The 24583-nt window shown below is 40.6% G+C and overlaps 1 protein-coding gene across 1 annotated transcript in view; it reads right to left on the bottom strand.

The window, feature by feature from the left end:
* DLGAP2 (DLG associated protein 2) overlaps positions 1 to 24583 on the bottom strand; it is a 716593-nt gene that overhangs the window by 85284 nt on the left and 606726 nt on the right. The window contains exons 5-6 of the mRNA XM_077811569.1: positions 20268 to 21337; positions 3490 to 3701 (exon numbers count right to left, since the gene is read on the bottom strand). Coding sequence (XP_077667695.1) covers positions 3490 to 3701; positions 20268 to 21337 — 1282 coding nt within the window. The remainder of the gene's footprint in view (positions 1 to 3489; positions 3702 to 20267; positions 21338 to 24583) is intronic.

Raw genomic sequence — 24583 nt, 5'->3', positions numbered from 1 at the left:
TCGGGCTGCAGGGCTAAAAATTGCTTTGTAGATGTTCAGACTTGGGCTGGAGACCAAGCTCTGGGACCCTGCAACCCCAGCCTGAGCCTGAATATCTACACAGCAATTTTCAGCTCCAGAGCCTCAGCCCTGCAAGTCTGAGTCAGCTGACCTGGGGGAGCTGTGGATTTTTTGTTCCTGTATAGATGTACCGTCTGAGACTCCTAGCTGGCTGCTAGTTCACTGCAGAAACTTGGAAAGCTGCTAATGAAGTGTGCAGCTGGACTTCTACTGTCAGGAGGATGAAAAAAAGCAAAGATTAATAAAAAGAGCAAATACAAGATTAACATAATTTTTCTGCAGCTAATTATTCTTCCCATCTCCTCAACTGAAATTATTCCGTCAGCACCACACTCTACAGAAGCCATGTCTAAAATAAATACAGAACATATTTTTTAAAAAATAAGTTTTAAACTTAACAATTTAAACAGGGATGGATCAGCTACATGCAGCAAAGGGTGACAGTGAAATAGTGTATTAATTAATATAGCATGGAAGCAGGATTAAATTTGGCCCCTGCATGATCCTTCACAAGACTATACAAAGACAAGCTTCCTGTCTGCATGCCTACCAAGCAGTATTTCATGAGAAGGATGCAATATCTAAACTCACCATAACTGCCACCACCCTGTGAGCATGGGGTGCTGGCCACTGTCAGAGGCAGATGATTGCAGAACAGATCCAGTACAACAAATTCTATATTTCTTTTTTGTTCTTATGTTATACTTGGGCTATAAAGGGTTAAGCTTCAGCAGGAAGTTCAAATGTTTTAAATGACACCATGCAATGTCATACTTCCTGTTCACTCCAATGGACTCACTCACACACATAGACAGGAGAGTCTCTCCTGAATGCAGAATACTGAGTACAGCCAGGCTAAATTATAGCAGTATCAATACTGTGCTTATTTCTTGTTGTTAGCCAAATACATAATTTGTCCTAAATACCTGTCAGATTCATAAATTAAATATCACAACACATACCATATATATCCAATGCATATGGAGGATCTATTGCTATAGTAAAGTCTGTTATTTAGAGAAGCAGTAGGCAAAATATACACAACACATTGTCATTTTTATTGTTACCTGACCTAGCTCATTTTCACTTCACTCTTCATATTTACAAAGGTAAGTTTCTCTTGAGGTGCTTCAAAAGCATAATGGAAAACTCTAGCACCACATGATTATTCATCTGCATGACTGTTGCCAATAAGATCAGAAATTCTATAACTTGAGGTTAAATGCTTTTCTACCAGCAAACAGTGGACTGAATGGAAAAAGTTGGTGTTTTACTTCCTAAAGTCCATATTTTGATGTAGGATCCCAGATTATATATCAGGCAGCCCCCTTGCAAACCTAACCACAAAGCAAAAAATGTTGAATTTTTCCACTCCTGACCAAAGGAAGTCAAGACAATTTCCAAGACAAATATGAGCATTGGCACTATTCCAAGAAGGAACAAACATGAAATAGGACAGATATTTGAATCTGCTTCTGTCTCCAACACAGAAGGCTTTATTATATTATATTTTACTTAAATGCAGTAAATTATACTGGTAAGTCTTTCACACAACGTTATAGCAGTAGGATTTGCACTATTCTAGTGTTTGCTTTCTGTATCATGATACTATTAAAAGAAAATGCATCTGTCAGATGAGAGACTAAGGGACAGATTTTTAAAGGGATTTAAAGGTATGCTATCTTTTGAAAAAGCCACTATCGGAACCTACCTGCATCTTTAGCCACCTAAATACTTAAAAAACCTCTTCCTTAGGGCTTGTCTACATTTAAAATGTCAGTGCAGTTTTTTTTTTTTGAGTCAAAGACATTAGTGCTCTTGTAGAGCTCAATTCTGAACCATTTTATGTACCGGAACAAGGGAGTAAGGAGTATAAGTACCTACTTACTTCTCTTTACAAGCTACCTGATCACTGTGGACAAGCCAATCAATGCAGCTGAGCTGGTGCATCAGGGAACATAACCTGTATCTGGTATGGGGCAAGTTGATAACCAGGAATCAGAAAGTGGCTCTCAGTCACAATCTTGTTCATGGTCTGGTCCTGAAACAGTTCACATACGTGCTGCCCTTGGCTCAGGGCTTGTGGCAAAGCCACAAATAAGCCTTTAATCATTTTCTACAATGCTAAAATGAACCTGATCCTGCTACAATTGAAATCAGCAGCAAATCTGCCATTGATTTCCGTCATTTGTAGTATACTGCATTAGTACTGTTCTGTGTTTTTAATATTTTGGTTTTGTACAGTATATTTGCAAAACATGGCAAAATCGATAGACTATTTTCACAATGACCTACTGATAAGCTCCTGCGTTATGAATACCGTGGATTATAAAAGGCTGCCCTTTATAACATATATCTTATTTAAACATGCGTAATTTTTGATTTCTACGAAGAGAACAGAACGTCCTTTACGTTGCATAAATAAATAGCACACTACACTCTTAGAACTGTCTTCTGAAGCAAGATTTTAGATTCCATGTTGCTTTTATGACATTGGTTATTGTTGGTACTGTGAACATTATTTTTCCTCCAATCTGCTAACTAAATTCTTTTATTTAATGAAGCCAAACAGATGATAATTTAGTTGAGGTTTTTTATTATTACTATTATTATTATAAAAGTGTGCATCACTAAGGTACTGCATATATGGTAATATCTACAGCACAGTTGGTGGATAAAGGTCAAATTGTCAACCAGCCTCAGCCTCAGTTTCTTTGCTTGGTGCATTTCTCACAGAATTCCGAAGCTATGTGGAATGTCCATTAATGGAAGTTGCAGAACTGGAGCGATGCTACCGCTTTGAACATTTACCCCTCAAAAATACTCAAATGTGTAGTGTTGTAATGGTACATTTTTAAAAAAAGACAAAAATAAATACCTACTAGAAGCACAAGGCTGGCTCCATTATGTAAATACACATCCAGACAATTATAATATGTAAAATCATAGAATATAAGGGTTGGAAGGGACCTCAGGAGGTCATCTAGCCCAGCCCCCTGCTCAAAGCAGGACCAACCCCCAATTTTTGCCCCAGATCCCTAAATGGCTCCCTCAAGGATTGAACTCACAACCCTGGGTTTAGCAGGCCAAGGCTCAAACCACTGAGCTATGTACATTACTTATTTGACAGACCACCCATTATGGATGCTCAGAAAAACATGTTATACTGTTTTTTAAATGAGTGTGATACAATATACTTGATACATGGGAAAGTTGCAATATGGAAAGAATCATGTTATAACTAAAAGTTATAGATGACACAAATGTAGTATTGCTGTATTTTTTGCTGTGTGTATTTATCTATTTATATATTAAATATATATATTTCATGAAACCCGTTTGTTGTAATCACATCAAAACATCATAAAAAAATGACCTGAGTCATTGTGGCTTTTAGTAAGATATGTGACAAAGTTTGGTGAAGCTTACTTTGGGTGATCTCCAAGTGGTCTCTGTCCAATGGATTTTAATAATGACTCTGGTCGAACTGCTACCTTTGGTGATGTTTTAGGGCTAGTGTCAGAATCTCCGCTTTCCTCATCTCCCATGGCTTTAATATAACTCCCACTTCTCATTCTCCTGCAGGGGATCTCCTCGTCTTTACCGCCAACAGGGTACCCTCCCCATTCATCTTGAGGCACCTGGTACCAAACACAAAATATGCAGGAATCTCATCATATTTTAAGAGACAGCCTTAGATATTCCACACTTCAAGACATAGTCATTTAGGTTTGACTCTTCAGGCACAATGACACTGGGTAAAATTTTCAAAAGTTCCTAAGTGACATAAGAGCCTAAGTCACACTTTTGAAAGTGGCTTATGTGCATAGGAGCCTAAAACTCATCGAGAGTCAAGCACTTCTGAATACTTTACCCATTATCCTCATATTGGGATTCTGTAGCCTTTCAGACATACCATCGCTAATGAAATATAAAAAAACTGCATTTAAACAACATTAAGATGTAGTTCTGTCACAACCTGATGGAATTCAGAGAGATGACTACTGTTGTTCATGATTCAGACTCTTATGAAACAAGTGTAATGGCAGGAGTTTTCTACAGTAATTTTTGTAAAGAACGATAAATAAATAATTCAGAGAAGGCTGTAGTATAATCTCATTCTATACCAGCAAAACAGGCAATTAATTATTAATACATACATTTTAGGCAGTTTTTGAAATGCTCATTATGTTTAGTTACTAGACAATCCATCACTCCTCACTAGCTTTATACATCAGGAGATCTAGGTTCAAATTCTGACTTAGGAAACAAGTGAAAATGAGTTTGATGGTTACATGCTCATAACTGTCTGCATCACAAATCTTCCAAGTAATTCAGCATGAGATGAAGTCTCTACCCAACGTAAACTCAGAATTGGAAGCAGTGCTGTTTCAAGCTATGATATAGGCATGCAGAAACTCACATGGTTAAAATTAAGGGCATACATTGGTGCTTTGCTAGATCTGGGCCATAGATCTCAGCACCTTGGAAGATCAAGCCCTTTATCAGCATAATGCCTTCACATATTATGTAGAACCATTAAAAAAAATATATATATATAGATACCCTATAAAGCTGGAGGACTGCGAGGTAAGAATCTATAGTGGAGATTCTGAAAAGTCAGAAGGTCTAGTCAAGTCTGTCAAACTAAATATATTTGGGGCTGATCCAAAGTCCATTCAGCTCAATAGAAAGGCTCCCATTGACTTCAACAGGCCTTGCATCAGATCCATGGAGAGTGACACTAACTTATTCTCTAAGCTCCTCACTCTCCAAAATGCACTCATACCCCAAATGTAGGTGAGCAGGACTTGTGCTGTGGACTCCATCCAAAGAGGGTCAAGGGGGAAATGAAAAAAGAGGAGGAGCAAGGGGAGGGGGAGAGAGAGAGACAGAGAGTGAGTGGGAGGGAGACGCTGAACCAAAGACAGAGAGAGACACACGCACACTCTAAACACTAACGGTAACACTTGATAGGGAGAGCAAGCGCAAATCAGAAAAGAAAAACAGCTTGAAAAGAGAAATTGTATTAGAGAAAAATATACTCTGAAGTATTTTAAAAGAAGAAAAAACATAGGGAAAACACCGGCAGGAGAGAGGAAAGAAAAGATGCAACAAGAAGGAAGAATAACAAATAAACAAAAAAGTTGCCATCTGAAGCACAGGAACAAATCTTAAAGTTAGCCAGATTTGGATTTTGGAAGGAGGTGATGGGAAGCTAAGAGAAGAGGGTGATTATTTCTCCCCAAGCTTGAGATCTCTAGATACAATAAATCACCCACATTTTCCTTTTAAAACTAAACACATATGGAAGTTCTCTGTGGGGAAGGATTTTCAAGGTTTGCTGAGAACTCAAGAATATCTGCGAGCAGTGTTAGGGTAACAGAAGGAAATCTTTAACGTTTTGAAAAATCAATACTTTTTCTTAAACTTTATTACAACACATCTGGCAATTCTCTTGACTGCCAAAGACTGAACGATATATTGCTAAAGAATTAGATCAGTAAATTCATTATGATGAAATACTTGATACCAAACAAACTTATTTATACCTTTTGTTTTGTTGCTCGTGTTCTGATGCCGGCATGGCTACGAACAAGGTTCAAGTAACTGAAAAGCATTCTGGTTACTGGCATAGAAGTGGGTTCCTATGTGCTTTATTTCATTTCTCAATTTCCAACATTAAGGATGAATTGCAGCCTCTGGTCTAAACACACTTTTCCAAATGCCCATAACTTATTGTAACAACTTGATTTTGCTCTGAGATTTTCACTGCTTTGTCTCAACTCTAAGATGATTTTTAAAAAAAAAAAAAAAGTGTGAGAAAAATCAGGTCAGTTGTTTTTGAGTTATTCAAGTAAGAAAAAGCCTACTTTCCCCATATGCTCCAATCTGAAATTCTGTACTTCTGTAACTCAAAAATGGCTGAAAGCTAAACATGTTAAAAACAAGTTTATATTTTAAGATTCTTATTTGCGACTCAAGCTCAACTCAAGCCTTGTTTGTAAAGTTATGAATGTTTAAAGTTTGCAATTTCATCCTAACAGCAGTTCTAGCTAGAAAGCTGGTAAACAGCTTTTCCAGGACAAGTTTTCCACCATGGACACATTAATCACATCCTGTTTGGGCTGATTAGATTTGTATGGCTAAGTGACCTGATACAGGTAAAGTTGGTTTTGCAGCTAAGTTCACAAGTACACTGGAATCAGGAAAAGCCCTTCACCGAATTATTCTTGCATGTAATATAACAGAGAGAACACAGGTACACCCAAAACCACTCTGCCCCTTTTACATTAAGAGCCCTTACTGGCTAACAAAAGACCCCTGTGATTGAAAGAAGGTGATTGGTAGTCCAGTCCTCAAAAAGGAAAAAAACCTTCTGGAAGATCCAGAAGAGAGAAAAGGCCACTAACCCCATAGCAAATGGTAACTGTGAGTGGGATTTTCCGGATCCTGGGTAGAAGGAGGGATGTTGCATAGTGGCTCAATGGAAACATGTTTTAGTGGGGTACACATTTCTTCACATGGGACAAGATCCAAGCCCCAGAGAAGATAATTGGAGTCTTTCCATTGACTTCAAAGGACCCTGCATCAGCCCCTGTGAACTTCTTCCTACAAGATTTGAAAAACATGGCAATACTAAAGCTCAGCTTCAGTATGAGCAGGTTAAAGATTCACTTCGGCTCTTTGTACAGTCATTATACTGTAGGTTAAACACCTGCATTTTTTTTTTAAATTCAGCCCATCTCAGATGCCAACATTTTCCTGAAGCACAGCACAGCACAGCATGAACATAGTTCTCCTTTTTTATTATTTTGAAACACTAACAAAAATCTGTTACAGATCGTGTAGGGGGTATTAAATGTATGCATTCCAAAACGTTAAAGTGGTTTTACAGCTTGCAAAAATGCCTTTTACAATAGTTATCAGCCCCTGAAATTCCCATCTGCAGAGTTTGCAACTGCTAATTGGGAATAATTACCCTAATTACCTACTTGCATATAGTGATGAGTGCTGATATTTATAATTTCAAACGAGCCTTCTTCCTGTTCTAGATGTTCCCATAAAAACTTGTATTTGAAGTTTTTATCCACAAAGCAATAAGACTGCATATTACCATATGCATTTTCCTTCAAAAGAACAATAAGCTGATAAGGTCAAGATCTTTTCATTTAATTTGTCATTTGCTGCTGATTTGGTTATAACAATTATGGACAATGATGAGTTTTCTTTAACAAATTCTGTGCTCTTGTGGTGTGAGGAAGAGAAGGGAGTGCAGGAGTTAGGGAATCTCTTCATTCTTGTGTTCCTGTTCCACTGTGGGATCTTAGGCTAATCACTTAGGGTCAGATTTTCCAAAGAGCCCAACCCCAGCATTTGAGATCAGATTTTCACATCAGGCTCAGCTTCCATTTAGGTATGTAGCTAATTTCCTGAGTTTCAGAAGTGTTCCATAGTGCTGGACTCATACAAATCAGGCTGCTTATTTTGGAGTTTAAACAGGAGCTGATGGCTTTTGAAAATCTGGCCTCAGTTGTGGGTTCTAAGCTCCTTTGAAAATCTGACTGAAATCTTTGTTGATCCAAGGTTAAAATGAGCATTACCTACCTCACAGAAACACTGTGATGTTTAATTATCATGTAAATGTAAAATGCTTTGAAATTTTCAGATGAATGGGGCTATATAAGTTAAAATTATCATCAAAATCTTACTTTATTAAGATAAATCTAAAATCTTATCATCATACACAATCTATACATGAAATTAGGCTAGAAATATAAGAACAAGAGTTGAAGCTGTAGCCAAGGATAAAAGTATCAGGTATATTTAGGATATAGAGATGAAATTAATGTTGTAACACAAGACCCATAGTCCCCAGGCTTGTAAAATATTTAGTTTAGCCAAATTAGACTTTAGGAGTTAGGATAAATTACCATAAGTAAGTCAGTAGTAAACCTGCTGAGCTTCTGTTTATGTTTGTGATATGCTGATGTTTTGAAAATAACTGCTGAGTTTGAAAATAACTGCTATACTATACCTACAAGAGATCTGTAGACACCACAAGATGAGGTAGGTAGAGTGAAATGTTGGAGACTTCCTTAATTGCCTGTTCCTATGGTGACAACATGACATAAATGTTAATGAGTATTAGTGGGGTGTGGAAGTTCAAATAAGGAAAAGGGGTCAAAACCTTTATAAATATGTATGAACCCCACTCAGCGTCAGCATAAGACATTATAAAGGCTGTATCACAGTCTGTGTGTCTTGGGGTGGGAGACTCTAGGATGGCAACCACTGGTGGTGATGATGATGGTGACTGTGAGGACTAACACTTCAGGTTTTTCCACAAGGGATGATGTAAGTAATGCAAACATTGTGCATTTTGTACTGGCCTCTCTACTTTACCAGATTGCAGTACGTATTGTTTTGATGGCTAAAAATTATAATCATTATAGAAAGAGCACCATGTAGTCTCTGCTGGGCACCATGGGGTTCCCCCTTCTATTGATAACCACTCTACTGTAGTCAATCTTGGGGGCTAAACTCTCACAGATTACAGTAGAGGTAAACCCTCACTTTGGGATGGGTAATTGGTTAAACTAAGTAACTCATTACTATAGATAAGGCTACACATGCAATTCTTGTTTTCATTTAAAACTTTCTAAGCCTGATCAAGAAGATGCCCCAACAAAAAGGAGAGGGCAAGAACTAAAATTTAGATGACAGATTCCTTTCCTCACCCCCAATCTAAGATTTCTTCAAGAGTACCCAGCATGTCATTGTATATAGCTATAGATGGGCAGATAAATGGAAAAAGGCTAATGTAGTGCCAATCTTTAAAAAAGGGAAGAAGGAGAATCCTGGGAACTACAGGCCAGTCAGCCTCACCTCAGTCCCCGGAAAAATCATGGAGCAGGTCCTCAAAGAATCAATCCTGAAGCACTTATATGAGAGGAAAGTGATCAGGAACAGTCAGCATGGATTCACCAAGGGAAGGTCATGCCTGACTAATCTAATCGCCTTCTATGATGAGATTACTGGTTCTGTGGATGAAGGGAAAGCAGTGGATGTATTGTATCTTGACTTTAGCAAAGCTTTTGACACTGTCTCCCACAGTATTCTTGTCAGCAAGTTAAAGAAGTACGGGCTGGATGAATGCACTATAAGGTGGGTAGAAAGTTGGCTAGATTGCCGGGCTCAACGGGTAGTGATCAATGGCTCCATGTCTAGTTGGCAGCCGGTGTCAAGTGGAGTGCCCCAGGGGTCAGTCCTGGGGCCGGTTTTGTTCAATATCTTCATAAATGATCTGGAGGATGGTGTGGATTGCACTCTCAGCAAATCTGCAGATGATACTAAACTGGGAGGAGTGGTAGATACGCTGGAGGGCAGGGATAGGATACAGAGGACCTAGACAAATTGGAGGATTGGGCCAAAAGAAATCTGATGAGGTTCAATAAGGATAAGTGCAGGGTCCTGCACTTAGGACGGAAGAACCCAATGCACCGCTACAGACTAGGGACCGAATGGGTAGGCAGCAGTTCTGCGGAAAAGGACCTAGGGGTGACAGTGGACGAGAAGCTGGATATGAGTCAGCAGTGTGCCCTTGTTGCCAAGAAGGCCAATGGCATTTTGGGATGTATAAGTAGGGGCATAGCGAGCAGATCAAGGGACGTGATCGTCCCTCTCTATTCGACATTGGTGAGGCCTCATCTGGAGTACTGTGTCCAGTTTTGGGCCCCACACTACAAGAAGGATGTGGATAAATTGGAGAGAGTCCAGCGAAGGGCAACAAAAATGATTAGGGGTCTAGAACACATGACTTATGAGGAGAGGCTGAGGGAGCTGGGATTGTTTAGCCTGCAGAAGAGAAGAATGAGGGGGGATTTGATAGCTGCTTTCAACTACCTGAAAGGGGGTTCCAAAGAGGATGGCTCTAGACTGTTCTCAATGGTTGCAGATGACAGAACGAGGAGTAATGGTCTCAAGTTGCAGTGGGGGAGGTTTAGGTTGGATATTAGGAAAAAATTTTTCACTAGGAGGGTGGTGAAACACTGGAATGCGTTGCCTAGGGAGGTGGTGGAATCTCCTTCCTTAGAAGTTTTTAAGGTCAGGCTTGACAAAGCCCTGGCTGGGATGATTTAATTGGGGATGGGTCCTGCTTTTGAGCAGGGGGTTGGACTAGATGACCTCCTGAGGTCCCTTCCAACCCTGATATTCTGATTCTATGATTCTATGATACTATGAAATGGATGCACTAGAAACTACTTCTAGATGTGTAGAAAATGTCTCTGCAGCCATGAAGAAAACTTCCCAAGATGATAGAGGAACCATTCAACTAGAGTGCTAGCTTTTTTGAAAGACCCACATGCTTCTTCAGAGGGTCCCTATAGGTGAGGGTAAGCAATTCTTCCTAGCATAACCATCCACTACAGAATCTACATTAAGGCTAGTGCCCACACTCTGATTTTGTCATGAGTATAACATGTATAATTTGGAGGAAAAAGTGTATATATTAAAGTAGATATTGATGCTTGCCTGAATGTTTACTAGTTTTTGGTCTGCTGTGTGGGAAGCATGAACACAGATGAGCTTATTCTCTTGAGAGTTAATAGGAAGAACCCAGCATTCCTATGAAGAAGGCTTAGGAGAACCTTAGAGGTTTGCACAGAGCTAGCAGTTTCTCCATGGAAAACTGCCAGGACTAGTCTGGAACTTATTTGCTAGTCCTTGCTCTTGTTTTGCTCTTTGATTTCTCCATTTTGTTTTCTCAGAGAACCCACTTTGGAGGCCTATCCAATCAGAAGAAACTAAACTAGAGAAAGTTCTGGAACAAGAGGGAGCTCGGTCATGCTGTTTTTTTGGAAGACTCCTGAATCGCTGTTCAGAAAATCGAAAAGGACAAAAATACTACCCTGGTCTAAATGTTTTCTTCCTGGGGTGGTGGTGATGGCTCTATAAAACCCAAACTGAGTAGACTATTCCTGGAATTATATGTGAAAGGACAAGAAGAATACTGTGAGCCTGACTGATAGTTACACTGAGACTTGGATTCTTAATAGCTTGTCTCTGTTGGTTGCTTTTTTTCCTGAGGCTTCTTCTTTGCTTTGTGACTTTTCTCTGAATATAGAGGGCTATGCTTTTTGTTTTCTCCTCAAGCAGCACCTGTTCAATAAGCATCTAAAGACAATATTCTATTGCTGCATTTTAAAAAGAAAATAAAAATAAGAGATTCATTAGGTATTGACTGTTTTCCTTGATTTACTGTGTTCTTAGAGGGTAAATGCCACAATGTCATGCTTGGCATTGTGGCAAGCTCCTGTTGGCATATGAAATATTTGCAGCAAAATTTGAAATGGTACAATTGAAAATCTTTTCACCTTAGATTGTGGATTTGAGAATTTGGTCCCAGTTTTGAAGGAAATATTTTTTTCCTGAGAAGACACAAAACCCTGTGAGTAAATGTTTTTTGAACCAGTTACTGGGCCAAAAAAAAAAAAAAAGGGAGAGAAATTCTATGAAAAATATGTATGCAATTTTCCATAAACATAAAAACGCAAATAACTTTATTGTCACAAATTCTAGAATCAGATGTCTCTAACCCCATACAAATTTGACTGGCTCTATCTCCTCCAGCCCTATTGACTATGACTCTCAAGATTTTAGAAGTAGGGAGGAGTTATAGGATGAATCTGTACCTATAAAGAAGGCCTTGTTTCCTTAAATACATAACCTTTTATCTCCTCAACACCATTTTCAGTGCACATATCTTTCTCAATGCACGTTATTTAGTTATTCTGATTTTTTTTAAAGTGCTGATTCATTGCTCTACGTACATGTATTATATAATTAAAAACATTCAAAATGCTTTATAAAATGTACCAGGAATTCCTCCTCAACATCAATGAAAGCCACCCCCTCCATTCCCTTCAAATTTCATAAGCCGCCCCCATCCCTGAACATGTGGGAGAACAGAGAGATCTTGCAGCATGCCCTGAAGGTCAACTGACACTGTCAAACAAGTGGGTAGTTAATTTCAGAGCTGAGGACCCCTTGCTGGGAATGTCCTACCAACAACTCTCCCATTTAAACCAGGAGGACATCATCGTGAGAACCTCACCTGATATAATCTGTCATGGTATCACATGCAGAAGGAGGTGGTCAGATAGATCCCAAACCATTTAGGGCTTTTATAGGTCAAAATCACACCTTCAATTGCACCTGGAAATGACCTGGAAGCCAATGCAGATCACAAAGCACAAGCGTAATATGCTGTGTGTGAGACACTTCATGAAGAAAGTCAGCCGATACATTCTGTATTAGCTGCCATTACCAAACTTTTTTTTCAAGAGTAGCTCCAAGCAGAGCACAACTGCAGGAACTGAAATTTGAGGTGAAGAAGACATGGGTCCCATGTATTCAGGGATTCTGTATCCACAGAATATCCACTTGCTACAGAACTGTGCTCCAAAATCTCAGCTTAAACTGAAAGACATGAATCTAGTATAAATATATGAAGTGTCACCTGCCTTACTCTTCAGAGAGCCTTGAAGCAAAAGCTCAAAGAGGTGTGAAATGCCCCAGTCAGGGCCCCATAGTCTCTGTGATTCCATGGCAAAGGACTCCATAGCCAGAGATGAAGAATGATTTAGTGGCTAAGGTACTAGCATGAGACTCTGGAGATCTGGGTTTGCGTCCCTGCTTTTCCACAAACTTCTTGTGTGACCTTGTCCAAGTCTCTTTGTGCCTCAGGTCCCCATCTGTAAAACAGGGACAACAGAACTTCCCTACCTCACAGGAGTGTTGGGAGGATAAATACATTCTAGATGGTGAAGTGCTCAGATACATACCATGGTAATGGGGCCACACTGTGGCACAGATAAATAGAGGGACTTTTCCAAGTTGCCACAGAATCCAGCCTTTCTGATATGGTAGTTGCTATTTTGTTGTAGCCACACACCCAGCCTTCTGTTTCCCTACCCTTACCAGGACCTGCCTGTAGATGCACCTTGTTCTCCAGCTTTCCCCAAAAGCTGAGTTAATTGAATTACAGAGCAAGTTATAGGGAGCAAAGAAACAGGGCGTAGGGAGCTAGAGCTGGAGTCCAGCTTGTAACCAGGGGGATCTGGAAATGTAGGCTAGCCAGCTGGGCTGCCTGGATGATGGGACAAGGCCCAGAGGACTAGGAAGATGACCAAATGAACCTGACCACAAGCTTCCCTGGCACATATGGGAGGAAAAAGGCTTTGAATGATTCCGGGACCTTTGCCTGGAGTGTGGAGCCAGGCTACCTAGAGGATATAATGGAAACAAAAAAAATCCTTATCCATTCACTATAAAAAGAATCACTGTAAGAATACTCAGATGAATTTTGCATCCATTAGTATTTTAAACCAGGAGCCATAGTTGTGCATCTTTATATGAAGAGGTGCAAATAAAGGTGTTTATATGAGGAGGTGGGAATGAAGGGTATTTCATAGTGACAGACAAAATTACATTGCCCTGGAATTTAAGGGTGGTGGTGGTTTTCATTGTGCCACAGAAGTAGATGGAGCTCTGGGCATATCTTTTTTGCTACAAGTCTTCTCAGGCAAGAAAGGCTGAGTAAAAGCTGACTCTTTTGGAATTATTGGTAACTAACCCCTTCTGAGGAGCTACATCATTCTACCTTTACATTTCTCCAGTCACTCTACCTCATCTAAGGGTAATCATGCGTCTTCCCTCTCTGTGGCCACAAAAGGCCCTGCCTGAAGTACAAGTGGTGTCGTTCTGATGTACAGAGGAAAGAAATCCCACATGCTGGATTCAAGCCCTCTGCAGATGACAGAGCCAAGACTATGGGGCTCCCTCTGCATCTTCCACAGATGGGTTTGGTGTGTGAGAAGGGTGAGTTGGAAGATCAATCACTGACCATTATTTCAAATAGTGAGGACACAGCACAGCCTACAGTAGTAGTCAAGGAGAAGCTCTGCTGTTGCTCTGGAGTCTGGGGAGAAGAGAAAAGCCTTTATTTCCTGCTGCCCTGGAAATCCGCACACCAACTTTGGCTATTCAGACTTGATGAGAGGCAAGAGGATTTGGCCCATAAGGAGCAAGTGACATCCAGGGCATTATTTCTAGATAACCTAGCTGGCCTAATGTACCCTTGCTGCATGAACCAAAAAGTGTAGCCCACTTTTTAAAAATATTCACTTTCAGGACTCCAAAAATCTTAGCTGTTAAACAACTGTAAAATCTACAAGAGTGCATCAGTTTATAATCACTGAGGTACATGCAGAAGATTGTTCATTGTAGGAGTTGTAACAGAAAGCCTATTTTGTGATTGAGTAAAGTAATAATAGAAAAAGAAAAGTTCTCTGACTGCATTTCCGGGCACCAACACTTACTGCACAGCAAACTAGGGTGTAAATCTGCATTGCTGCAGCATGCTGTGCGCTAACTGTTGGGGTGAACCCTGCTACTGTGCACTAGACGTTCCGTAGAGCACATTGACTTACTGCTGTTTCAAGCCACCTATTTATTCCAAGCAAGACACATTTTTCCTCCATGGGCTTTTCCCTCAGTCATTATTTGGGCATTACTGAAATGATAGCACAAATGTCTTTTAAAACCCCTCTTTTTAAAAGAGCTATATAGAAATGCACATATATTTTATCTCTCATCTACTCTTCTCATCCTAACAAATGAGTTTTATGGTTCTGATCAGCTGACTCAAAACTCCATTGGCAATTATTTAGCCGCCAGAGGAAAGTCAGTATTTTTGTTACTTTGCAGCTGTTAGGAGACATTTTACTGTCTGTACAATTCTAAAGGGGGGTATATTTATTCCCTTACTTGAAGTAACAGGGACCATGAATACATTGCCACTAAGATATTTAAGCACATAAGCAACTAACTTCAAAAACATCCTTTAAAGATGGGACTATAAGATGACCCAGAAAGGGTGGTAAAATCGTGACCATTTGGGGTCAGAGTCCATTCTTTAAAAGATGTTTTTAAAGTGAGTGCTGTGACCTCCATGACCGAAAACTGCACTATCTGATCAGCTCAGTCCTAGGCAGCCAAGGGGAGTGTGTGGTTATCTAGCCTCAGTGGCAGTAATCTGAGCAAGCACCCCCCGTACATGTGTGAATTGGTCCAGGGCTCTAGAATATCAAGTTACTTGTGGCTGCAGGCTTCTTGGGCCCCTGCGGGTAGCCCTGGACAAATGTGGCAAAGACCAACTTTCAGCCTACCTCTCTGTTTAATGTTGAACCTTATTTTGACAACAAAAACACACTGGAAATATAAAGGAGAATCATTCTTAATAAAATATTGGTAGGAATACAGCCTCTCTCCCATCCTGGTGACACCACTTGTGCAATAATGTCAACTTGCACTGGCTGTTAGAAGGATATGAAACTATGAATATTTTTGTTACTTTGTTTGGAAAACCAGCTACGGCACATCTGCAGCAGTATTTTAATCAGAAATGGTAAGTGGCTTCTTAGCACTTAGAGGCAGCACGCTATCATGTCATTAATCACTGTAATTACTGGAGACGCTCAGTGGTTTTAGTCATAACCTTGACCAATGGTGGAGTCCATATAATTATTTCACTTTTCTCTTGCAAAGAGCAGCACTTCAGCCTTGGCCATGTAGAGACCTCTGCATCCCTGGAAACTGGGAAGGAGGAGTGTCAGTTTAGTGTAAAGTCCCTAGATCTTTAAAGCCGTTCAGGGAGCAAGTAGAGAATTGTACAGAGATATATAATGGATACTGGGAACATTATGAAATGAATGCATATGAGTAGTTCATTGTAACACACATTAGGGGTAATTTATACTCAATAGTTATTCAGCACTGGAAGTAGTTGTGTATAGTTGGAATATAGGGTTTCATGTGACAAAATCTGGAGCTTGTAATCTGCCTTCGTGACAGTGTAGTGCATATAGAGTTGGGTTAGGATGAATTCCACCCTCCCAGCCATGAGACAGCACACAGCTGTGGCACAGAGCTTCTGAGACTGTAACTCTACCGTATTGAAGCAACAGTGGCCTCAGCGGGGTTCCAAAACTAGGACCTGTGTAAGTGACAATTCAGTGGTCCCCTCCGCTGGCCCCTCCTCAGCGCTCTTCTCCACATCGGCGTACCTAAATCCAGAGTGCAGCCCAACTGACACTGGCTCTGTTTTTTTCAAGATAACATGAAACGGAAGGAGAGATAAACCCAGTGTTTTCCTTTCATGCTACAGAGTCCACTGCTGCTATTATTACCTGCGTGCTAGCAATGTCAATGCAGATAACGGATGACGCTAGCACTTCAATGCATCAGGAAGGCAGAAGGGGGCGGTAGCCATTTTTAGCACAACATGCTAGTTTCTTTTTTAAGTGCTGACTCATTCGCTGTACCATTGATGTGTTTACCTCGATTTTATGCTGCTGCTTCAACTACTGTTGAATGGCTGAGGACGGAATATCCATCAATGGCACATAACACTACGCTCCCAAACTGTACTGATTGTTAGTTGTTCATTTTTGCCTGAAGTACTTTCCTTTTCTCTTCCAGCTCAGAGATATTTGAATACTGGAAACTGTAAAATCCTTTTAAGTTTATAATTTTACTATTGATACTTAGTTCACTTCCAGCTTTCTCCCTGAAAATCCTTGTCACACCTAGGGATTCATGTCAAACAGTAAAATAAATCAAATAATAGGCTTCAGCTTCAAATGTGTTGTACCTACTTAGCCAAAGAATCCAATAATTGAAGATTATAGACATTTCCTTGCTCCCAACATCTTCCTACATAAAGGGATAAATTCTTTGGGGAGCAGCAGCAACCACTATAGTTAAAGCTGCACAAGAGTTTCCATTCTAACCCTCTGTTTTCAGTTATTCATATTTTTTCAAAATTGTCATCTTTCACACTGAAATTTTCCTGGCTTGGTCACTCCCCAAAGATGAAAATCTGAGTACACACAGTTCAGCTGTTTCTCGGCAAGAGGAAGAGTAAGGATGAGACAGTGATTAGGGGGTAGCCTGGGACTTGGGACACCTAGATTTAAGCGCCAGACCTCAGGCCCTGCCACAGAGTTCCTAAGTGACCTCAGGCAAGTCACTGGTCTCTCTGCGCCCCAGATCATCACCTGTAATGGGGGGCAGTAGCATTTCCCTACCTCATAGGGGTGTTGTGAGGATTAATAGATGGACAATTGTGAGGTGCTCCGATACCAAAAGTGATTCAGGCCATATAAATACCCAAGATAAACAGAAAGGAGTTAAAAATATACACTTCCTCTGTGTGAAAAAAAATATCTGCCTAGGATTCCATAGTTACATGGCCACGATCTAAAGGGACAGTTCGAAGTTTAAATTTGGTATGGAAAACACCCTTGTCTTTGAACCTTTGAATGTCACATACTTTTAACGCTATACCCAGAGAGGTTTTACATGGATTTTTTTTTTCTGCAAAACTGATCATGTGGACACCTCAGGTAAATGCTTTGCATGGCTGATTTAGCTGAATAATCAACACCTTAATATCTTCAATTATTCTGAACTAACCAGGATCCATTTCCAAATATGTCTGTCAAAAAGAGGTGCTAGCAGTGCCTTTACTTTTACCACGGGGTCCTGAGAACTGTCTCTACCTTTCTGATTGACCAGCCTGAGTAAATCTTATCATTTAGTAGGCACTCCCATGTAAGGTAGGAAAATATTCTCCAATTTTACACATGATGTAACTGAAGCCAGGGAGATTAACAAATGATTTAATCCACTTCTGATAGGAAATATGTGACAGAGCTGCTAACACAGCCCAACTCTCTTATATGAATGATTCATGTCTCATCTAATAGATAGTACGTCTGAAAGAAAATGCCTCAAAGCTATCTTTTTAATTACGTCATCTGTAGAATGGGATTTCTCATACTTGCTTACCCAACTAGGTCTAGTGCAGAGGTGTCTAACACCCAGCCAGCTTGATGCATTTATGTGACCTACATGTCATGTTCAGAGTCCACAGAATACAAACTTCAATACAAAAATTAACCATCATATTTCTGAAAAAACTCTCTCTAATATAGAGCTACGTGCAGTACTCTTTTTTGGTACTTCTGTGGCTCCTATTATTGTGGCATCTAAGCACCTCACAATCTTTAATGAATTTATCCTTGAAATATCCCATGAGTTAGGAAAGTTCTATTATCCCCATTTTACAGATGCAGATCTGAGGGAGAGGCTAAATGATTTGCCCAACGTCACACAGGAAAGTCTCTGGCAAAGTACAAGCTTGAACCGGGCCTCCCAAATCCTAGTTTAGAATCCTAATCTTTGGACTGTCCTTCCTTTCTAATATTTTCCTGAATTTGCAAACAGCCTAAAATAATGATTTTGAGAAGAATGAAGTCTCCTGCATCACACTCATCTCACTGGGCTGTAGACTCTAAAGCTTAATGATAACGCTTCCAATTTCAGCATTAACTGTTTCACTACTGATCATTTGAGCAGAATGAAGTGTGGGGGAGTGAGGCTAACTGGGGTTAAGAACTGAGAGTTGCTCGGGGGAGAAAGAAGGAGACACAAAGACAGGATTGAGTGAGAGAGAGAGAGCGCAACACAGAAAGGACGGAGAAAAAGAAAGTGAAATAAAGGACAGAAATTGGAAAGATATGGAATGTTTCTACAGATGTTTGACAAGATACAGCTCTTGCAGCATTGGTTGTTGGGGGAGAGTGCTATTTCACAGCTGACCCCCTGGCGGCATGGGTTTGGCCCTGCTGACATGCCATCCTCGTTCCCTCCTGCTTCTCCCAAATTACTTTAAGTAATATTTAACTGCAATCAAGTTATATTCACTTTCTTGGGGCCTAGTCTTTACAAAAATACAGTCTCCCTGGGCATAGCTGGCCCAAACCCTATCCCCTGGTTAAGGGAGTCCACAGCCCTCCTTCATGAGGCTGTGCAGTGCTTCAAGCCAGTTTCCCCAGAGCATCAGTAGCTGGGTTCCAGTGCTGTTTCACAGACTCTCCTTTCTCTCTCCTCCGTTAACAGCTGGGTTTTTATCCTATTCAGGAGATAGCTCTCTGATTAACACCTTGGCCCTATTCCCCTGTTTGTCTGCTGCTCCCTTAAATACCTGGTCCTTAAAAGGGACATGTTGTGGCATAGGGTTGGCTGCATGAAATCCCACTTCCTTCAAGGGGCCAGACCACCCTGTTACAGTCCCGTTCAGCTTGGAGAGACCAAAAGCACTGCACAGGACTAGAACAAACATCCCTCCCTTTATTCTACATTTATTGGCTTCCACAGAAACCAAAGAGATTTGGAGATACTCAAGACACAAAAGGTGAGACGGGATAGAGTGGGTTAATGTATGGGACAAACAATTTCTATAGAGAGAAAATCTGATTTTAAAAGAAAATGAGAGTGAAGGCACTCACAACAGCAATGGAGTTTTCAGGCTAGTTAAGTTGTCTAAATATCAAGATTTGAAATATTTACTCTCCCTGAGGCCATCTATTCAAATTTCAACAGGAATGGCTCACACCTTCATCCTCATGTTAGATACACTAAATGTCATGCAGCTCAGCACCTGAGTTTTTCAGACAAAGCCTTAAAGAGACAGGACCAGATTCACTGGTACCCTCAGCTGCCTGGCACCATTTCAGGGATGCAAAGCAACCCTAAACCCAGTTTCTCCAGCCAATTAAACTACTTTGCATCACGACATCAGAGCAGCAAAAGCAACTGAGCTTACCAGTAAATTTAGCCCCGTGTTGTTAAGAAGGTTTGGGAGGAGACGTGGGAGTGACAGAACAGAAGGAAAGATCTCTCAAGCTCTCACCCTGACTAGCTTAATATCTTTAATTTATAATGGTCTTCTATACATTTATTCTAGACAAAAACTGCTGTGCAAAGTGCCCCTTTCTGTAATCTGAAACACAGACTTCATTAAGATTTAAATACAGTATAAACCCAGGTACTGAAAACAAATTAATTAAAATTAGACTAGTTAACATTATGTCAATTTTATTCACATTTCAATCTGAATCCTATTAATAAAGAATAAATACTGCAGATTTCTCACCTCCAAGATATCTGCAGTAGGTGAATACCATAATGTTTGAGAGACATTTACAGGGCATCCATGTAATTTTACAATGACTTTCTGGCATAAATTATAACTAATTGCTTTTCTATTACAAATATTAACCAAATCTGGCTTTTACCTGAAGGTAATGGCACGGCCTCAAGGAAGGTTTGATTTCCTGATGAACCAGAGGCTTATCTAGGTTAAGGGATGACTTGCGATACGCTTCTTTAGCCTGGCTTACTGTAAGTGTAGACCAAGAACTCCTTTTCATGTATTTACCATCAGGGGTCATTGCTAGCCCTTCACAAGCAGAACATTTCACATCATTGTTACTTTTGGAAGTCTTTAGTGAGAGATCCCCAAAGTGCCCCTGGAGAGCTTCAGGGTAGCAGTGGGAGATATGATCTACATGATGCCTATTAATCACGCTAGGTGTGCGATAAGTGCTATCGCTGTCCAAATTATCATCAGAACTCCACCAGCTACTCATTCCAGATTTATGCTTGGTCTCTGGTTTTCGCTCCTTACTTTTACTCCTTTTGCTATGCTTGGAATGATGTCCATGATGATGGTCGTCCCCTCGACTGTCTCCCTTTGTCCCATTGACATTGCCCTTGGATGATCCTTCCAAAGAATGAGACTTAGTGAAAAGTTTCTGGACTGAATGAACAAGATGGCGTATTCTTCCTGGGCTTTCACTGCGTTGTTCTGCAGCTGTTGAGGTCCTCTGATATTGTAAAGTGTGAAATCCATCCCTGTGGAGAGGAAGTTGTTTCTCAAACTGATCCAGGAGATTGGCAGGAATTCGGTTAATCTTAGGGTTAGCGTGAGACATGACGCAATCGTCCCTCGTTTCGTAATGTGAGCTGTAGTGCATTCTGGGGAAAGTGCTACTTGACATGTGATCGCCCATAACCATGGGCATCATCATGCACTCTGAATGGATGGAGCTTCGTGGTGAGCAGCGATGATGGTCCAGTGGGCAGCTCTCTGTAGGGCTGAGAAGATAGGATTGCCTTGGCTCCTGCCCATGGTGGATATGATCGTGGGTATGTTCACAATCTTCAGGGGATGCTAAGCCACAAGTATGAGCAGAACATAATTGTGATTGGTTACGACTACCAGATAATCCTTTCATGTTCCTCGGAGCAGGCGAGAATCTTTCTTCATTGAAGTGCTGAGAAGGTGACCAGGAGTACTGCTGGTCTGTTGACAGAACACACACAGTTCAGTATTGTAGCTAATTAAAATATTAATTTTAAAAGTACAAATATGAAAATAAAGCATTTTTTTCATAGAAGGTCTCAGGGACTTCAATCAGAGACTTCAATCTCCAAATTAAAGCTGGTTAAATATTTGCTGTGAACAATTTATTTGGTGAATTTAGACCTTTTTTCCTGTTTACAAGTTGTCTACGAACAGATCTAGATTCTTCTGAATGTGTTCATTATGCAAATCCATTCAAATAATTTTGATGGATACATTATGAGCATTTAGTTAATTAATTGATATTTTGACTTCACTACTCAAGCTTTGTGACTGGTCACCTAAGTCATGTGGTATTGTTTCTGTTCCCCAATTGGATGACCTAACTCTTATAAACTGTTTTGTCACAAACTGAACTTCATTTTTGATTAAGTGAATCTCAACAAAAGACCCCGAATTTGCTATTCAAAAACATATATACAAACTAAACTACAAGTAAGAAACAGCAAATAATAAAGGACTATGAACACACTGAATTCAGCCTGGTTTCCATTTCCCTAAACTTTTCATGAGCAGGTGTCTGACATTATTTGAGCATCTCTCATCAGTAATGCTATGTTTTAGTCACAAGTATTTTTAGTGGAAGTCATGGACAGGTCATGGGCAGTAAACAAAAATTCACAGCCTGTGATCTGTCCATGACTTTTATTATATACCCCTGACAAAATTTTGGGGGGAGGGGCAGCTCAGGAGGGCAGCCCCAGGGGGATCTGTGGGTACTTGGGGGAAGGCACAGCCCAGGGGCACCACGGGTGCTCGGGGGGAGGGGGGGCGGGCACTGCGGGTACTGGAGGGAGGGGTTGGCAGGGCTGGGGCAGGTTCCTTACCTGGCTCCTGAGAAGCGGCTACCCCAGCTCCTAGCTTCACATGCAGCTTCCGCTCCACCCCAAGCCCTGGTTTGGCAGCTCCCATTGGCTGGGAACAGCGGCCAATGAGAGCTGCGGGAGCGGTGTTTGCAGGCGCAGGCAGCATGTGGAGATAAGATCTGAGGGATGGGAGTTGCTGTCACCCCTCCGAGGTGACCCCCCAAAGTAAGCACCGCCCCACACCCCAACCCCCAGCCCTGAGCCCCTGAACTCCTGCTGCTGCGAGGTGTGGGGGCCTGAGACTGCCCCAGCAGCAGCCAGTGCGCCTGGCCCAGGGGCTGCCCGAGCTGCTCAGGCTGCCCCCAGTCCAGGTGCACCAGCCGCTGCAGAAGATACAGAGGTCACGGAAAGTCACAGAATCCATGACTTCCGTGACCTCTGTGACAAACACGGAGCCTTACTCATCAGCTACTCAGATGCACTCCCATAGCAGTCACTTTCTTATACTGTACAGTCATCTCCAAAACGTACTATTTGTCTCAATTATACATTTGTCCCAGAGTACTGTAATAAGATAACATTTCTTTCAACCACTCTGTGTTATTAGTGGTGACAGCAGATACCAAATATATACATGTAGAAGCTATTGCTTCTATTATAGTTAATTATTTGCTCCTGTAGTTTTTGTAGTAAAGTTGTGGCTACTAAACAGGAGTGATTACTAATCAAGGGTGGCTTGTAAATGAAGGTATATGGTATTCAGTTTTTGATTAATTCATCTCCTTTTCTTATGCAAGTCCTTGCAGCTGTCAAATTCTGCAAACAAAAATTTGAAAACTCAAGGAATATTTCAGTTTGATTTCGGCATTCATATTCCTCCTCAAAATTCAGCTTATGAAGGCAAACTTTTCAAAAGCCGATAAATATCTAGGCTATTTAAACCAATCCGTTAGAGGATCATCTATGCATTTAAGAATTTACACTTCCAACTCACTTCAGCACCATCTTTTTGCAAACTTGCTCTTGAGAACGCAGTAGTGGGTAAGTTACTGCAGGTGCATGCTACAAACAAGTAGAGACTTCAACTGAAATGGAAGCCGGAGAATATGCTGCTTGTCATAATCTGACATCAGCAACCAGCTTTCAAAGGCAACACAATAGTGAAGGAGTAGCTGGAGTGATCTTTATACACCTGTGAAAAGTCTGTCTCCCCTCTCAGGTCCCCATTGGTTGTCTAAAAATCAAAGCCTGGCTCTGGCTACAGTGCAAATGGGTATCTTCCTCTTTGCAAATAATACAATACCCATGATAAAATAGCAATTCATTGATATTCTTTGGCAAGAGCAAAGTTATAACCAGAGCAGTCTGGTATATTGTTGGATACTTAAGTAATAATTTATTATATTTAATAGAATTTTAAGTAAGGTTTTAAAGGAAATTCAATATTCAATTAAAACAACAAAATCTTATTCTGTATCTTGGGTGAAATCCTGACCTCACAAAAGTCTAAACTGACTTAAATGGGATCAAGATCTCATCCCCGGCTTTACTGTGGTATTAAATTAACCTTTCTCTACTCTTTTCTACTTCTGTTTTGCTTGTATCAATCTATTTTACCTATTTCTGGCCTGTTATCATATTAAAATGAAAACTCATTGTTCTATACACAGATTCTAGTCTATTGTGGTGGTTAGCCCAGAATCTCCAGCACAAATATGGCTACACAAAAGAAACAAAAATAGAAATGTTCCACTGGAATGACCTAATTTTGATTATCCAATGAAAAGCAGAACTATTATATAGACAAAGCAGTAAATTATTATAACAGTCCATTTGGATTTAGTCACATCACTAGCACAGTATTTAATGGTAGTTAACTCACTATATCACCAAGAAGTATCATGAAAATAGTAATACTCCATGCTTTGCATTTACAAAGCATCTCCCATTAAAGGATCTCATAGAACCTAACAAACATTACTGAATTAGTCCTCACAACATCTCTGTGGATAGAGAAGGTATTACTGACCTCTTTTTTAAAGATGGAGAAACTGAAATACACACAAACTTATGGCAACTTTTTCCAAAGTGGCCAGTACTTTTAGTTGACAGCCCAAGAGCAGTGAAAGAAGGCCCCTCAGTCAAATCAAGGAACCAGCAAAAGTCAACTCTCCAGCACCGGTTAGGGTTGCCAACCCTCCCGGATTGGCTGGGAGTCTCCCGGAATCGGCCTCAATCTCCCTGTGACTATTAAAGGCAATACGGGAGATTTTAATAGGCCAAAGTCCGGTTGGCAGCGCAGCAGGGCTAAGGCAGGCTCCCTACCTATCCTTGCTCCTGGTGGCTCCCAGAAGTGACCGACAGGTGCCTGCACCCCCCT

The sequence above is a fragment of the Eretmochelys imbricata genome, chromosome 3 (assembly GCF_965152235.1).
Source record: "Eretmochelys imbricata isolate rEreImb1 chromosome 3, rEreImb1.hap1, whole genome shotgun sequence".
NCBI lineage: Eukaryota > Metazoa > Chordata > Testudines > Cheloniidae > Eretmochelys > Eretmochelys imbricata.
Note: the sequence above shows the minus strand (reverse complement) of the source record. Positions and strands in the feature narration are given on the sequence as shown.